Source organism: Lithobates pipiens, unplaced genomic scaffold (assembly GCF_037356315.1).
Source record: "Lithobates pipiens isolate NorthernLeopardFrog02 unplaced genomic scaffold, aLitPip1_a1.2 Scaffold_18, whole genome shotgun sequence".
NCBI lineage: Eukaryota > Metazoa > Chordata > Amphibia > Anura > Ranidae > Lithobates > Lithobates pipiens.
The window spans coordinates 632,331,963-632,350,993 of NW_027507758.1; the positions used below are offsets into that span (position 1 = coordinate 632,331,963).

General features: G+C 44.5%; 2 protein-coding genes across 3 annotated transcripts in view; both read left to right on the forward strand.

Annotated features, from left to right (window-relative positions):
- Positions 1–5,584, forward strand: part of LOC143986883 (uncharacterized) — a 171,759-nt gene extending 166,175 nt beyond the window's left edge. Inside the window, 1 exon segment of the mRNA XM_077485289.1 lies at positions 2,811–5,584. Within this exon segment, the coding sequence (XP_077341415.1) occupies positions 2,811–4,129 (1,319 nt within the window). The 3' untranslated portion in view covers positions 4,130–5,584.
- LOC143989544 (uncharacterized) overlaps positions 1–19,031 on the forward strand; it is a 221,041-nt gene that overhangs the window by 34,484 nt on the left and 167,526 nt on the right. The gene's annotated exons all lie outside the window — the stretch shown is intronic.

Genomic DNA, 19,031 nt, shown 5'->3' on the forward strand with positions numbered 1-19,031 from the left:
TTGGGTCTTCTGCCCCTTACCCTAGTATGGCAAGATGTCTGACAGACAATTCTTCCAGGGTTACTTACTCTGTATTTTGATGGCTGTGTCGGGTGGAGGGATATGTCTGTATAGTCTCAGACCCAAGTCACTGAGTGCAGTCTCAGGAGATGGGAGGCAGCGGTGTGGGACCTCTGCAACTTGTCTCATGTAAAAAAAAAAAAATCTACCACTGATTACTGAATACCAATATTATGTGTCCTGACCCCTGCACTATATACTCTTTGTTGTACATTACATCATTCTGTTACTATAAAATCCTTACAAAAACATTAATTGACCACATTCTCCTTCATTACTGCTGAGATTCAATAGTGACAGAGGGCCCTTGTGAAAGAAATATATCCTTGTGTCACTCCTCAAATCATAAGAGACCGGTTCCGTAGCTCAAATAACATATATATATATATATATATAATATATATATATATATATATATATATATATAAAGAAGAGAAAGAACCTTTCTCCTACTGTTGTATCCCGTTAACAGCGCAGCAACACCAGGAAACAAGGGAGAAAGTAGTTACCTTTTGGTTCCGGCGAACACATAAGACATTAACTTGTATCAAAAATATTTATTTCTTTCAAAACATGCATAAAATAATGAACCCCAATTTGAAATATATTACACGAATCGATCTTTGGTGTTTGCACAAACAAAATTCCAAAACGACACAAGGCTCATCCCTATTTACACAATAAATACAACCTGGCATTAACCGACATGACAAACACATACATACATGCAACAATAGACGGATAAGGCGCCTCTGTGGCCATACACGTGGCGATGTGCCGAGTAAACACTAATAGTGACAAATAATGCTTCCGAGTAAAAAAACTAAAAAGAAAACCCAAAAAATCGGCACGTGTATGGTCACCTAAATAGCAGTAATCAACAATGGGGATAATTGTTTAAAGATATAAAGTCTTAAAGGGGTTGTAAAGGTTCGTTTTTTAGTTTCTAAATAGGTTCCTTTAAGCTAGTGCATTGTTGGTTCACTTACCTTTTCCTTCGATTTCCCTTCTAAATGTTTTTTTTCCTTTGTTTTCTTTGTCTGAATTTCTCACTTCCTGTTCCTCCTCAGTAAGCTGTTCTGGCTGACTAACCACCGCTCGGATGATGGTGAGAAGTTTACTGGAGGAGAAACAGGAAGTGAGATATTCAGACAAAGAAAAAAAAACATTTAGAAGGGAAATCAAAGGAAAAGGTAAGAGAACCAACAATACACTAGCTTAGAGGAACCTATTTAGAAAATAAAAAAACGAACCTTTACAACCCCTTTAATTACTCCTTTACTCCCCCATATACTATGCATGGCTAGCCTTTATGGATAATACGGGGATCGTTCAAACGCCCCAATTTTGCAGCAAGGCATATTTCATGGAAGTCTCTCTGGTGAATTCGATCAGGTATTTTTTAGCTCAGAGTCCCATTCCACTTAGTCGCTTGTACTATGGTATAGGAAAACTTCTGCCACGTGATAGATTCCTTCTTTGATCTTTTACACACAGAGACCCGTCTGACAATCTGTGCTGGAGATACTCCAATTAGTAGCGAGTTAATTAATTAAATCCGAACTCAGTCTTTTAGTCCTTTTACAGTACGCTACAACAGATCAAGCTAGTTGACACAGCACATGTCAGACATACGATGGTTATCAGAAGATCCCATATATTCAACAACTCCGCAGACGATTTGCAGCCAAATAATTTAAGATAAGCTGGCTTACCGTTCCCTGGGGTTTTCAGGCGGATTTCATTTATAAATGTATATGCATGTCCCAGGCGGCCGCTGGTCCGACAAACAAACTAGGTATGTACATATGGTCCTTCACCACCAGCAAACCGAATCGGCAAAAGGTCCTTTAAGTATGTGTGGGATACTTCACCATTTATGTCTCAACAGCTGAGTCATACCACTCCTGTTCACCCCGGGATCTTTTTTCCTTTTTAGCTTATAGCAAAGCCTTTGAAGTGGATCTTCATTCGGACACTCCGTACTCAATACTCAGGCTGCCAGCACTTTGATTAGTGCCCAACGAGGGCCTGCTATCCTCATAAACGTCCATATATATAAAATCCTACCTAATGTATCCCATATAATAATTTGTACATTACATAGTCCTGACTTCTGCTCTCTCCCCTCTACCCACTGCTATATATAAACATAATATGTATTCTCTTTTATTACATCCATTTCATACCAGCTGGACATTTTATATTTGATGATGTGATTGGAGCACAGATTTTGACATGGTGATAATAATGTGATAACATCCTCCAAATCTGGAACCTTTAAACAGAAAGTGATAATGTGGGAGGAGTCAGTAACCCAATGATGGTGGTCTTCAGGATCAGTCCAGTCTTCATCTTGGTTGTTCTCCCCCCATCCTCACTCTCTGACCTCTGGTGGGGCTCAGCCCCGCTGTTATTCATGACTAAATCATGGACTAAATAAGGAAGTGCAGGACTTCTTGTGTTGGGAAGATGGCAATGAGTGATAGAGGGGGAGGGGACACTCGTCCTATAATCCCCTCATCACTGTCACTCCTATAAAAGACAGTTCTCGTTGTTTCCTCGCTCTCTGACTAAGGTCCATGAATAAAGAAATGATCTGGTAGGAGATCAGAGGACCCATTTACTAGTTACCTTGAGGGGGGAATTGTAAGATCCTCAGAGACAAAGCTGCCTGATGTGGGCGGAGTCCTGGTTTAGGGGAACCAATCAGCTCATGTCTAGTAATAATCTTTGTATTTCTATTTTAGTAGATGGACGGGAGATGAGGAAGACCTCAGAGGATTGTCTCACTTTGTCTCCAGACTGTAAAGTAGAAGATGAGGACATCACACAGTATAGTCCAGGAGAAAACCCGACTACCTCAAATGTCCATCCGGCACCACACAGTGTAGATGGACCATCGTATTCCTCTTATCCTGAGGAACCTCAGACTGTGAGGGACGGGGCCGTCCTTCCAACAGAGAAGAGCTTTTCCTGTGCTGAATGTGGCAAGTGTTTCCGTTCAAAATACAATCTTGATGCGCATAAAAGATCTCACACAGGTGAGAAGCCGTATTCCTGTCCTGAGTCCAGGAAATGCTTTATACAAAAATCAGACCTTGTCATACATCAGCAATCTCACATGGGGGAGAAGCCATATTCCTGTCCTGAGTGCAGGAAATATTTTTCAAAGAAGTCCAGTCTTTCCAGACATCAGAGATCTCACACAGGGGAGAAGCCATATTCCTGTCCTGAGTGCGGGAAATGTTTTTCAGAGAAGTCCCATCTTTACAAACATCAGAGATCTCACACGGGGGAGAAGCCGTATTCCTGTCCTGAGTGCGGGAAATGTTTTTCAGAGAATTCCAGTCTTTACAGACATCAGAGATCTCACACAGGGGAGAAGCCGCATTCCTGTGCTGAGTGCGGGAAATGTTTTTCAGTGAAGTCCCATCTTTACACACATCAGAGATCTCACACGGGGGAGAAGCCGTACTCCTGTCCTGAGTGTGGTAAATGTTTTTCACAGAAGTCCAATATTTACGCACATCAGAGATCTCACACTGGGGAGAAGCCGTATTCCTGTCCTGAGTGCAGTAAATGTTTTTTACAGAAGTCCCATCTTTCCACACATCAGAGATCTCACACAGGGGAGAAGATGTATTCCTGTACTGAGTGCGGGAAATGTTTTTCAGTGATGGCCCATCTTTACACACATCAGAGATCTCACACGGGGGAGAAGCCATATTCTTGTCCTGAGTGCAGGAAATGCTTTATGCAAAAATCAGGCCTTGTCATACATCAGAGATCTCACACGGGGGAAAAGCCGTATTCCTGTCCTGAGTGTGGGAAATGTTTTTCAGAGAAGTCCAGTCTTTCCAGACATAAGAGAGCTCACACAGGTGAGAAGCCGTATTTGTGTCCTGAGTGCGGGAAATGTTTTTCACAGAAATCCCATCTTAACAAACATCAGAGATCTCACACGAGGGAGAAGCCGTATTCCTGTCCTGAGTGAGGGAGCTGTTCCTCACTGAAGTCCTGTCTTCCTGTACATCAGGGATTCCACACAACCCTCGAGGTGTATTAGTGCCTTGAGTGCGGGAAATGTCTTCTATATGAATGTTGCTGGACATCACAGCTCTCATGTGGGGAAGAAGCACACCCTGATATACACCTCAGATATACTCCATGGCTGATCTTCATCATGTAATAAACAGTTGATAAGGAGATCGGAGATCACCAAAGACATGGATGAAGTGTTGTACAGTGTTGGCCATTAATAGCAGTAGAAAAATAAAAATGGAGTCATTACCTTTCTTTGGCTGAGTACATTTTGTGGTGTAAACTTTAACAAGCACTTAAAGGTCTATTTTGTTGAATGAATGTGACCAACATTCGCCCAGCCATGGTGAATATTGGATGTATTTTTATTTCATACACTGATTTCCTTGGCTCCATCTAGTGGCCATAATACAGTATTGTGCTATGAGGGGCATTCAAATCAAACCGGGCCTTTTCATTTTACAGGTATAATAAGGGATGGTCGCGTGGCAGTACTACATGTAGTGGTAAGTGTATTGTATTACTGATAGGCGGCGCACAAGTCGCAGCCAGTCCAGGGACTGTTATGCAAAGTGGCAGATAACAGTGTTAATGTGTGGAACAGCGTGCGATGATGACGTTTGCTGTGAACGAAGGTGTAAAACTCGCAGATATCTGCAGAAGACTTCAAGCACAGGGGACCAGTGACACTAATACAGTGATCAGTGCTAAAAAGATGCACTGTCACTGTACTAATGACACTGGCAGGGAACGGGTTAACATGAGAGGTGATCAAAGGGTTAAATGTGGGCCTAGCCAGTGTTTGTGTACTGTGGGAGAGGTGCTTGTAGTAGGGAAAGACATGGATCCATGTCACTGCTTTGCAGAAACACAAGACTTATGCCTTCCCTACTGACAGAATGACAATCTGCCTTGTTTACCGATTACTATTCGGCCTCTGTGCTGGATGATCAGCGGGTGAGGCGGACATTGAGTTCACATTACCCGCAGATCAGCTCCCGCTGTGTATAATCAGAGTGGGAGGGGGTCGCCGATGGGGTGCATGCACGCATGCCAAGCAAGTTATACGGGTGGCAAGTGGTAAACTCCAGGGGGTACGTGTAGAAATGAAGCCGGGGGATATTGAAAAATAAATAGTTTCCATTCCTTGAAATTTGTTCTTTTATTGCATGAACTCAATATTCCCGGTTTGACTTGAACTCCCCTCGTATTTAAACTGATTGAGGTATTTCAGGAAAAATACCCTGTAATGGCCACTAGATGGAGCTGACGATCATAGGAAATTGATGTGTTAAATTATGGCCAGAATTGGCTGGATGAATTTTTGGTACATTTGTCCAATGACTTTTCTATAAGAAGACCCCTTAGTTTCCTTGGTCAGACATGACTTCATACTAATTCCTGAGATCATACTCATACACTGATGAGTACAGTACACAGGGAAGGATAGAAGTTAAAGTATATGTAAACCCCTCACCTTGTGGGCAGCACAGTGGTGTAGTGGTTAGCACTCTCGCCTAGCAGTAAAAAAAGGGCACTGGTTCAAATCCCAACCATGACACTACCTGCCTGGAGTTTGCATGTTCTCCCTGTGCCTGCGTCGGTTTCCTCCGGGTACTCCGGTTTCCTCCCACACTCCAAAGACATGCAGGTAGGTTAATTGGCTTCTGTCTAAAATTGGCCCTAGTATACAACTGGGGATCTTGGATTGTGGCTCCTTGAGGGTAGGGACCAATGTGAGTTTGCAATGTAAAGGGATAGGGACAATTGTAGACACTCACTCAGGTTGAACTGGATGGACTGATGTCTTTATTCAACCTTACTAACTATGTAACTATGTAACCTTATAAAACAAACCATTCTGTTTAAAACATAAATGAAAGGCAAAAAAATGTGTATAGATATATAATAAGGGATTTATAATGTTTATTTTATAGGTAATCACATTCCCTCTGTTCTCAGCTGCATAAAAGCTGGGGGAGGAGAAACAGCAGCACATTGGTCTTTCCAGTGAATGGCTGTGCCAGGACAAGTTTTATCATTGGAGGAGAGCACACTGAGTTTCCAGCACAACTAGAGAACTGACCACACTTTGCTCTCATGCCTAGTGTGGTCAGTTTTTAATAGGAAAACAGGACTGGCAGGATCACCAGAGATTTCACATAATGGATTCAATACAAAGAGAACGGGAGACTTCTTCATTACCAGTACATGGGACAGCAGCCACAGATCAGGAATACTAATGTCGGGTCTTTAAATAAACTAACATTTCATTTGGCCTTTCGATAAAGCAAATTTTTTTTTAAAACCACCTAATAGCCAATGGTGGTATTTTACATTTTAAATCAATGGAAACCATTCAAACAGCTCAGAAAAGAGCATACTAACCCCCCCCCCCCCCCATCCATCCTATTCACACAGAAGGAATATACATGAACTTTCACCGGGTGAATTCCTGTTTTTTTTGCAATTGCGATTTATTTTGTGAATAGACCCCTAAATGTCAGGAGACGTTTATATAAAGGTGGGAAGTGGGACAGAACCGATCCCACACTCCGATTGAGTGCTTTCGTCAGTATACCGCTTCTTAAGTCTGAATATAGATATCAGACATTCCAACCGCTCACAAGCACAAAACAAGACGACACTTGCTTAGCTGCTCAACATGGACTCATTTATTAGAACCAAAATGCCAAGTATTTATAATACAGTAGAAGACTAAAACCTAACCTAATTAGCATGAGCTGATTATCTAATCATTAACCCAGACTAGTTGTCTGAGAGATGAGACTTTTCATGGTAAGACTTGGTCTCCTAGCTCACTGATTGACTATTCAATACACATTAACATAAACACAGGGTTAATTAGCACAAAAAACAATGTGTGAATACTCCTACAAGCCAGACTAGACTCATTTACACAACAGACAGGTGGCTGGAGTTGATGACATTAGCATCTAAGCTCTTGTACACACGGTCGGAGATTCTGACAGAATGTGTCCGATCGGAGCGTTTTGTCGGATATTCCGACTGTGTGTGGTCTGTATTGGAATATCCGTCGGACCAAATTTTCCAACTTGCCGGAAATATTTTCCCGACAAAATGCTCCGATCGGACATACTCCGATCATGTGTAGAGAATTCCGATCGGACCAAGTGCCACGCATGCTCAGATCAAATTCCTACATCAAAGCTATTGGCTACTAACCTGAACGTAGTCCCATCGTAACGAAAATTACGTCATCACGTTCTGAACGATCGGATTTTCCGACAACTTTGTCCGACCGTGTGTATGCAACAGTTTCGGACAAGATCCGTCGGACAAAAGCCAACGGATTTGGTTGTCGGAATCTCCGACCGTGTGTACAAGGGCTAACAGTTTGTGTCCCAACAGTGTGATTCAGTCTATTGCTAATATGGCAAATACATATCCAGAGTCTGTGTGTCTTGGGGGGGGGACTTGGATCTGAATCCAAGTAACACCATCTCAGGGGTCCCCAGGCATACAGCTCACACAGAGCACCGTTCTCCCAAATGCCAGGGCCCATAATCGCAAGGCAAGAGGCTCGCATTCTGTCCCCTCCAACAGCCTCTGTCCCGGCTAGGTCTGTCACATTTCTCCCCTTTCGGCAGGAGACTAACACGGGAGGAGACCCCCGACGGGTTGACTCCAAAGTTAGTCAGTGATTCCAGTCCCCCAATGCCGGTATCCACACAGTACCCCAAACAAATTGGTCCAAACAGAGTATTCCTTACCCAGCCAACCTCTGCCTCTCTCAGAGAACATATCGGCCGCTGGGGAGAGGCCTGGACTGACCCTTCTCCCTCAAGTTTTTTCAGCCGCTCAAGAGAAGACAGGGTGACTGGGCTCACTCCATCAAGTTGTTAGGGATCTGGGCCGACCGCCCAGCATCCCTGGGGTATACAAGTGGAGACTGAAATTCCATCCATCAATATCAGCTCAAGCTTCAGTTGTGTGTAGGGGCCAATAGCATTCTGTCCTGTTAGCACTTCTTCAGCTGAGGACCCCACATCATCCACTCCAGCTGACTTTTGGGGAGTCAGACCAACTGCCCCTGCTCCCTGGAACTCTGCAGCCCCTACCAGTGCTGGGCAGAGGTTGGTTGCCAGCGCTGGGTTGGTGTCATCACTCTGGGGCGCCGTCTGCTGTTGGAACTCCCTTTCACTGGTATTGTCTCCCAGGTGCATGAACCCTTGTTGGGGAGGCAAAATGTCTGCTTCTCCTACCTTCATCTCTGAAATCCACTGGGAGAGAGGGACCATCACCTTCTCACATTGGGCCTCCGAAACTGCCACGGGTGTGGAGCAGGGGTCTGCAGTACTCTGTCCTGCTGCAAGTACTTGAGCAGGTGATGCGTAATCTATGACATCCTCTGACGAACAGTTCATTAAGTCCATAAATTCTGTAATCTGTGGCTGGAAAGATGGGCCAACTGCCCCAGCTCCCTGGAACTGCATAGTTGCTGCCGGTGCTGGGCAGAGTTTGATAGCACTCTGCCCTGTTGTCAGCACTTCTGCCGGGGGCTAAACATCATCCACTCACTCCCAAACTGTGTAGCTGCCATTGCGGAGGTGAGCTGGCTGCTTCCCTTTCCGTTCCCTCATCTGGCTGCTGGGATGACATGTCTGTGGTTCTGTCTCCCAGGTACATGGATCTTTGCTGGGGAGGAAAGACTGCTTTCTCCACCCTGGCCGACGGTTGAGGAGGGACAACCAACACCTCCTCTCCCTTCTCCCCCTGTATCTGCTGCTGGGAAGTGATCGCTACTTTCTCACCCTGAGCCTCTAGAACTGCCACAGGTGTGGGGCAGAGGTCTTTGACCCTCTGTCCGGTGACCAGCGCTTCAGCTGGGGAAGTTGCTTGCAACTCCACAGATACCACTGTTGGTGATGGGCAGAGCACAGTGAAGTTTGGCGCTAATACCAGCTCTTCTGCTGGAGGCTCATCAGGTTCTTCTTCCTCAGCATAAAAGTCTGTCAAATCCCCTGTCACTGCAACTGGTGTCTGGGGATAGAGTTTCACCATCTCCTGTCCGTGGAACCCAGAAGATGCTATCGGTGCTGAGCAGAGGTTAGCAGAGCTCTGCCCTGTTGTCAGCACTTCAGGTTTGGGGACAACAATCTCCGGAGTGTCCACTGCCGATTCTCTGGCATGCTGCTGAACGTGTTCTAGCAGTTTCCTGTATGCCCTTTCCAGATGCTGTTCCTTCCTTAACAAATGGTCCAGATCAGGTTTAAGCTCTGAGACCCCTGCAAGACTGAGCATAGCCTCTCTATATTCTCGCAGGTCCTCAAGGGTAGGTTCCCCTTCATCGCCAAACACAAAAAAAATGTTTAGGCTCTCCCACAGCAATCCAGGGCCTCCAAAGTCATATCCCTCCGGAGAGCATTCTGTTGTCTCCCCTAAATATCCCTGCTCTGCGTACCATTGCAGAGCCGGATAATGATTGTCCAGCTCCATCTCCTGCTGGACCAGCCTGTCCAAATCAGTCACCCATTGCTCCTGGGGCCGCTCTCCCAGGAATGCCATCCGCAATGCCTGTTGGTCACTGGCCCGTTGCTCTTGGGTTGGAAAGCACTTGCCCTGTTTTATACCAGCGAGCTGGAGGACTCCAATCCAGAGCTCTACACGAATCCGCTGCCTGAACTCCAGGTATTCATCCTCAGACACAGTCCTGGTGTATGCTGAAAGGACGATCTGCAGCAGCCCCGGGAACTCTGATGCCAGGTCCATATCTCCGCTGGGGTGGCTTAAGTCTGCTATCCTGATCTTGGATCCCAGTGGAGGTTTGCCCCAAATGCGAGGGCCCATAATCGCAAGGCAAGAGGCTCTCATTCTGTCCCCTCCAACAGCCTCTGTCCCGGCTAGGTCTGTCACAGGAAGTATCTAACAGGTAAATTAATAGACCTCCTAACAATGTTATTACCAGGCTGCAGCTAGGGGGAGCTCTAATGTTTAGAGTGTGACCACAGCAGAGTGATCCCATCTAGCTCACATTAACCCTTTCACCGCCAGAGCTGTTTTTACATTATTTTTGCACACATGGTAAAATGCAGATTTTGGGCCTGAAGATTGGATAAAACCCCCAAACATATATTTTCTGAAAGCAGAGACCCTGGAGAATAAAATGGTGGCAGTTCCTATTTTTTTATGTCACATGATATTGGCTCAATCAGTAAAAACTACACTAACTGTAATTTTAGAGCACACATATAATATTTTACCAATTGCTTGGTAAAATTTAAAAGATGAGGTTGTGGAGAGTAAATAGATACCCAACATGTCCAGCCTTATAATTGTGTGTGCTGGTGAAATGATAAAAAAACTTTGGTACTTAAATGTCCCATAGGTGGCACTTTTAACCCTTCCACTGCCATGGATGTATATCATACTGACCTACAGAACTGCTTCCAGCTGGCCAGGTCAGTATGATGTACATCAATAGCATTCTCCCTTCTGCTATAAGCTCATGATTTGCTGAGCTTCCCTCTATCTGTCCTCTAAAATCCCCCTCCCCCAAACCTCTTACATCTCACCACCTAATCTCATGTCTGGGAAGTACCTGCACACAGTGGGGGGTTCCTTGGGGGGGATATTGTGATTGGACAGTCAGAATACTCTATAGTTCCCCCTCATAAACCAACACTGGGAGGAGTATGTGTGCTCCTCCCCCTCCCATCTGCATATGTATAATGCAGTATGTACATTAATGTAGACCTGTCATTAGAGCAATATGTAGAAACTCTCCAAACCCTCAGGAGATAGAAAAAGAGGATAAAAGACGATTGGAGAGTTGGGACTAAGTGTAGTGATAATGCCAGAAGGTGTGAGATTGTTCTAGAACAGGGGTGTCCAAACTTTTTTCAAAGAGGGCCAGATTTGATGAAGTGAACATGCGCGAGGGCCGACCATTTTGCCTGACATTCTTTGAACCATTAAAATTCAGTCTAAGCCCTTGTACACACGGTCGGACATTCTGCCAACCAAATCCGTCAGATTTTGTCCGTCGGATCTTGTCCGAAACTGTTGCATACACACGGTTGGACTAAGTTGTTGAAAAATCCGATCATTCAGAACATGATGACGTAATTTCGTTACGATGGGACTACGTTCAGGCTAGTAGCCAATAGCTTTGATGTAGGAATTTGATCTGAGCATGCGTGGCACTTGTTCTGATCAAAATTCTCTACACATGATCGGAGTATGTCCGATCGAACCAGTTGGTCAGAAAATATTTCCAACAAGTTGGAAAATTGGGTCCGACGGAATCAGTCCGATGCATACCCCACACAGTCGGATTATCCGACAACACAGTCCGATAGGACACATTCCGACGGATTCTCCGACCGTGTGTACAAGGGCTAAGTGTGTTCGTTCAAACACTAATATACGGCCCAACAAGAATTCCCTTGACTTTGTGGCTGTGTGTGTTGAAGAGATGAGCTCGGGCGTGTTATTTGGATATACCGTATTTATTGGCGAATAGCACGCACCTTCACTTTAAGAGGGAAGTTTCAGGAAAAAAACTAAAAATTTTAAATGAAGAACTTTGAAGCAAAATAAGGGTCAGTGCCCATCTGCGCGCCCACCATTGCCAGGAATGCAGCACCCACCATTAGCCAGGAATGCAGCCACCATTAGCCAGAAATGCAGCCACCATTGCCAGGATTTCAATCACTATTGCCAGGAATGCAGCCACCATTGCCAGGATTTCAATCACTATTGCCAGGAATGTACCCACCATTAGCCAGCAATGCACCCACCATTACCAGGATTTCACTCAATATTGCCAGGAATGCACCCACCATTAGCCAGGAATGCACCCACCATTAGCCAGGAATGCACCCACCATTGCCAGGAATGCACCCACCATTGCCAGGAATGCAGCCACCATTGCCAGGATTTCACTCACTATCGCCAGGAATGCAGCCACCATTAGCCAGGAATGCACCCACCATTTCCAGGATTTCATTCACTATTGCCAGGAATGCACCCACCATTAGCCAGCAATGCACCCACCATTGCCAGGATTTCACTCACTATTGCCAGAAATGCAGCCACCATTAGCCAGGAATGCAGCCACCATTAGCCAGGAATGCAGCCACCATTGCCAGGAATGCACCCACCATTAGCCAGGAATGTACTCACCATTGCCATCAGTGCAGCCTTGGAGGGGACATGGAGGGGGCAGGACGAGCGCCAAAGAACAGGAGAATCTCCTGTTTACACAGCGGCCTCTTTAAGAGAAAGTCCCGCCTCCTTTCATGGAAAGAACAGTCGTCCAATGGCGGAGATGGGACTTCCTATTACAGAGGCTGCCGTGTAAGCAGGAAATACTCCTGTGTGCACGGCACTCGTACAGCCTCCTATCTCCGAGGCAGCCGGACTATATATATTTTGTGGCCCCGGCGCTGGGAGATCATCGGGGGCCACAAAAGATATATATGTTTAGATAACCAGGTGGGCTGTTCAAAACCGGACCGCGGGCCGTGATTGGCCCATGGGCCGGACTTTGGACATGCCTGTTCTAGAAGATCAGTAGAAGTGCGGGGCATGGAGTCACATCTGTGAGGTTGTGGGGAACCCATCCAGGGATCAGACAACCTCTCTGAGGATTTGTGGAGAATATTTCTGTCTCCTCACTGAAGTCAATAGGTGGTTACACTTCATGGTCACTGTGGAATTCTGGATGGTCATATACTAAGCAGTATTTGGATCCCGGTGGAGAACTTTCACCCCAAGAAAAAATCAGGATGAGGTCAGCAGAGGTGCCCATAGGAAAGGAGGAAACTCTGAAATTCTTCAGAAGGTCAGTGACCATTGGACAAGAGACTGTAAAATACGTCATCAACGCATTTCATGGCATAAAAGTGTCACTTTATCAGGACAGGTGTAAGAAGATGATATAAAAATAGGGAATGAAGTAAAAGTCCAGTATATTGTATTATAAAGACCCAAGTCAGATACAATTCATGTACATGACTGAGATTTATAGAATTTAGAATTCGTATTTTGTTAGACAAGGTGAAGAGATATATGGAGAGGATGATCAATACATGGAGAAATCAATCTATTCGATCATATAAGGGAATCAATAGATCAATAATTACATCAACCAATCAATACAATCTATTTCATGTGATAGATTTATAATTCTGGGCATTGATTATGTTGGAGGATCAAACCGTGATTACTGGATATTAGAAACATTCCTATTGATCTGATGACCGCTGGCATGGATCCCTGATTGATTATTGCTGGGAATAAAGTTCAATAAAAATGGAGATTTGATGGATTATTTATATAAAAATCTCTTCATATTCCATGGAATAAATATGTGTAAAATAGTTTTGAATTGGATGTAATAAATGTATATAAAAAGACTTTGTGGTGTTTGTTAGATATTTTCTTTTCATCCTCTCTAGGGCTGGATGTCAGGAAGAAGAAACAATTTCTCCAATTTCTATTGAAAGGTGAGGAGGGGGGAGGGGTTTGGGGAAGTTTTGTGCATACAGGAGGTAATATAGACAATCTGGCTAGTAATCTGGGGGTGTGCACTGCTGGGGCCTGGAGCATTTTGATTGGACCACCAGTACACGTTTCATACTAATTTGATTGTGTGCGTTCCATCAGTGGAATGATTCTGGAAAGATGATCTCCAGCTGTACACATGGTTGATGTCCCGGGGTGATTACAATGTAGAGAGCAGAGGGGTGAAGAGATCAGAGTTGGGGGTTGGGCCAATATAGGGAATCAGTGAAGTGACCACCCATTGACTTCGGTGAGGAGACAGACATATTCTCCACAAGTCCTTAGATAGGTTGTCTGATCCCTGGATGGGTTCCCCACAACTAAACAGGTGTGAGTCCATGCCCCGTACTTCTACCCATCTTCTAGAACAACCTCACAGATGTGAGTCCATGCCCCGTACTTCTACCCATCTTCTAGAACAACCTTACAGATGTGAGTCCATGCCCCGTACTTCTACCCATCTTCTAGAACAACCTCACAGATGTGAGTCCATGCCCCGTACTTCTACCCATCTTCTAGAACAACCTCACAGATGTGAGTCCATGCCCCGTACTTCTACCCATCTTCTAGAACAACCTCACAGATGTGAGTCCATGCCCCGTACTTCTACCCATCTTCTAGAACAACCTCACAGATGTGAGTCCATGCCCCGTACTTCTACCCATCTTCTAGCATAACCTCACACATGTGAGTCGTTGCCCCGTGCTTCTACCCATCTTCTAGAACAACCTCACAGATGTGAGTCCATGCCCCGTACTTCTACCCATCTTCTAGAACAGGGGTAGGGAACCTCTGCTCTCCAGCTGTTTTGAAACTACAAATCCCATCATGCCTCTGCCTCTAGGAGTCATGCCTGTGATTGTTAGGGTCTTGCAATGTCTCATGGGACTTGTAGTTTTAAAACAGCTGGAGAGCCGAGGTTCCCTACCCCTGTTCTAGAACAACCTCACAGATGTGAGTCCATGCTCCGTACTTCTACCGAACTTCTAGAACAACCTCACAGATGTGAGTCCATGCCCCATACTTCCTCCGATCTTCTAGAACAACCTCACTGATGTGAGTCCATGCTCCTTACTTCTACCGATCTTCTAGAACAATCTTCTGGTATTAATCACTACACTTAGTCCCATCTCTCCCATCGTCTTTTATCCTCCTTTTCTGTCTCCTGATGGTTTGGAGAATTTCTACATATTGCTCTCATGACAGGTATACTTTAATTGTATGCAAGGAGGAGGGGTACACAGACTGCTCAACTTCCAACCCCTGCTCAAAATCCTGAACACCACACTGATCTCCAACCCCAGCAGCAGATGCAGCCAGCTGGTGGGGGAGGAGGGGAAGTCAGCCAACAAAACTGCATAGAGGGGGAATCTGGGGAGGTCCCAGGACAGGGTTGTGGAATTTCAGTAGCGGGGGTGTATTTTGACCTCACTGTGGCTCCCCTGCAGTAGCTGAAGCCAGTGGGAAAGTAGAGGAGATGAAGCCAGAAGCAGGGGAGCCACAGGTGGATCAGTTATGTAGGGGATGTTAGAGCTGTGGGGAGCCATCTTAGTGGACAGGCAGTGGAGCTGTGAGGTTGATGGAAAGTTCAGCAGATTATAAGCTTATAGCAGAAGGGGGAAAGCCATATACATATGTTGTTCTGAACTGGCCAGCTGGAAGCAGTTCTGCAGGTCAGTACGATATACATCCATGGCAGTGAAAGTGTTAAAGCATCAGCTATTAGAATTTTATGAGTGCCAACAATTTTCATCATTTCATCAGCACACAATTATAAGGCTGGACAGGCTTGGTATCTATTTACTCAGCACAACCTCATCTTTTATATTTTACCTTAAAATTTGGTATAATGTGTGTTCCCATCCATAAAAGTGGGGGGCATATGGTTTTGGTGAGTGGCGTCCAGAGGGGGGAGTATAGGAGTAAGGGAGTGGAGCGATTTCTTCACACTTATTAATGGACTTTGAAGAATGTTTGGAATGTGATGTTTTTGCACATCTTTGCACTTTTTTTTTTTTTACCCTTTGCATATTTTCATTGTGGCGCCAATGTGAATAGAGAGGTGTTGCTGTGGTTATTACACTCATTTTACACTATTTTATGTATAAGTAAAGATCACCATAGAAAATAGGGGAAAGCAGAAAATAAACCCAGATATGAAGGTGAGATTTATGTACGAGGAACACGGATGGGATCGGTACTGGAGAGGGTACAGTGGATGATGGGATCAGTACTGGAGAGGGTACAGTGGATGATGGGATTGGCATTGGAGAGGGTGTAGTGGATGATGGGATCAGCACTGGAGAGGGTGCAGTGGATGATGGGATCAGTACTGGAGAGTGTGCTGTGGATGATGGGATCAGCACTGGAGAGGGTGCAGTGGATGATGGGATCAGCACTGGAGAGGGTGCAGTGGATGATGGGATCAGTACTGGAGAGGGTGCAGTGGATGATGGGATTGGCATTGGAGAGGGTGCAGTGGATGATGGGATTGGCACTGGAGAGGGTGCAGTGGATAATGGGATTGGCACTGGAGAGGGTGCAGTGGATGATGGGATAGGTACTGGAGAGGGTGCAGTGGATGATGGGATAGGTACTGGAGAGGGTGGTGATTTCGGCACTGCAGGAACTTCACGCAACAATGTCTTTCCATATCCACCCTGCGTATAATTGTTCTTTTACAGAGGTGGAAGTGATAATGTCCCATCGGCTGGCACGGAAGGCTGCACCGGCATAAGATTTTGTAATAGAAATAACATATTAATAAACTGCAAATACAATACAAGAAATTCATATAACTTTCTCAGTATGCATATTTGTAGACTTTAACCTTAAAATCTAACTAACTATCCCCTGTAAAAAAAAAAAAAAAAAAACACAAAAAAACTTTTCTGCAAAAAAAAAACTAAAAAAATATATATACATTTGATTCATAAACATTGTCCTAAATATATTCTGCTACATGTTTTTGATACAAAAAAAAAAATCCCAATAAGTGTATATTGATTGATTTTCTTGAAAGTTATAGCGCCTACAAACTATGGGATATGTACTGGAATTTTTAATTGTTTTATACTACAAATGGCGGAGATAAGCGACTTCTAGGGGGACTGTGATAGTGCGATCTGACACTAACGCCCTGTACACACAATCGGTTTTCCCATCGTAATAAACTCTGAAGGTTTTTCCGATGGAGTTCCGATGGAATTTCGCTGAAACTTTCTTGCACACACATGATCACACCAAAGTCCGAGCATCAAGAACGCGGTGACGTACAACGCGTATGACGAGACTAGCAAAAAGGAAGTTCAATAGCCAGTAGCCAATAGCTTCTGTCTCGTACTTGCTTCATAGCATGTGTCGTTTTTTGGTCCGTCGAAACAGCATACAGACAAGCGGTTTTCCCGATAGGAATTGGTTCCATCGGAAATATTTAGAACATGTTCTATTTCTATATATAACAAAATAATTGGTGTTGCGCTCCTAACAGAAACGTTTTTAAAATAAACTATAAATAATTAGTAACCTGAAGAAATTATCAATGCAAACAGTAATGATATGTCCAATACGTGACAAAATTCTCAATAAAAACAATAAACTGTGCATTAAAATAAAATTCATCACAGTATAAAGTGCCAATGTGCAAGCAAGTAACCACATACAGATGTGAATAAGCAGGAGGCTCAAACACAAAAGTAATCGTGACTGATGAAAAGCTTCCATCAGACTTTTTCTGTCGGACATTCCGCTTTTGTGTACGCAGCATAACTGCCACTAGGGGGAACTGACATCACCAGTGACACTAATGCAGTGATCAGTGCTAGAAATATGACACTGGCTGGGAAGGGGTTAACATCTAGGGGTGATGAAGGGGTTAAATATGTTCCATAACTCAGTGTAATGTGTGCACAGTGTGCTGCTTGTAAAAATATGTAAAAATGTATATATATCTGTCTTATATATATATATATCTAGTAAGACCGATTAAGATTGTGAGACGAATTTCCTTAATTAGTTCTGAGTCAGCATAAATCAAAAAGTGTGTTTTATTGTACACACTAAAGTAGAAAATAATACTTACAAAAATAGTACAATGATAAAATTCTAGTATCGTTCTTTCGTTTCAAAGATATAACAATAATTCTTTAAGCTAGACCATGTGTTCTAAAATGGCGGAATAACCCTTTGTAAGCTGAATGTAGCTGAGAGTCTGTTTGCTGAGATGTATGTTATCTTAAGAGCTGTGTAGTTGTCAAAGAGAAGGTCTTCTCATCAGCCTTTTGATTATATCAACCAAAGCTTCTAAATTCACGCCAAAAGAATAAACCCTCCTTCACAAGGGTGTGGGCTAAAGAGTGGTTACTAACATCTGGTATAACTTAAACATAGGAAGTGGGGGAAGAGAAAATCTAAACAACATATCAGTTACATAGGCATATATCCCTTAAAAGCATATATAAGATTTACAATATTCATCAAAATCCTGACAGGTTTTAAATGTTTACTTTTTCAATCACCGCATGTCATAACATGGAGATTAATTGATTCAGAGTTTTTCTTTCACACAATGGAGAATTCATATTCTAAATAAAATATAATAAAGCCAATTAAAATTTAGATATTAAGAATATAACACTGCTTTATGCTAATGATCACTGACAGATCACTCCCTCTGTACACAACCCAACACAGTGCTCTGAGCTGTGATTGGACACAGCCAATCAGCTGGTCCTGGGTGTAAATCATTGGCCGGGACACTGCGTACAATCACAGCGGGAGTCGGGTGGGGGTGAACATGCGCATGCCCTAAACCTGGAAGTAGACAGAGACGTGTCAGCACATCGCTTTGCCTATAGCGCCCCCCATCCTCAGTACAGCACCCCATCCTCAGAACAATACCAACCGTCCTCAGTACAACACCACCAGTCCTCAGTACAATGCCAACCATCCTCAGTACAGTGTCCCCCGTCCTCAGTACAGCGCCCCTTCATCCTCTGTACAACACCACCCATCCTCAGTAAAGCTCCCCAGTCCTCAGTACAATGCCCCCCATCCTCAGTACAGCACCCCTCCATCCTCAGTACAGGGCCCCTCATCCTCAGTACAGCGCCCCCTGTTCTCAGTACAACGACCCCGTCCTCAGTACAGCACCCCCCGTCCTTAGTACAATGCCCCCCGTCCTCAGTACAGTGCCCCCGTCCTCAGTACAGCGCCCCCTGTCCTCAGTACAATGCCCCCCATCCTCAGTACAACGCCAACCATCCTCAGTACAGCATCCCCTATCCTCAGTACAGCGCCCCTTCATCCTCTGTACAACACCACCCATCCTCAGTACAGCTCCCCAGTCCTCAGTACAATGCCCCCCATCCTCAGTA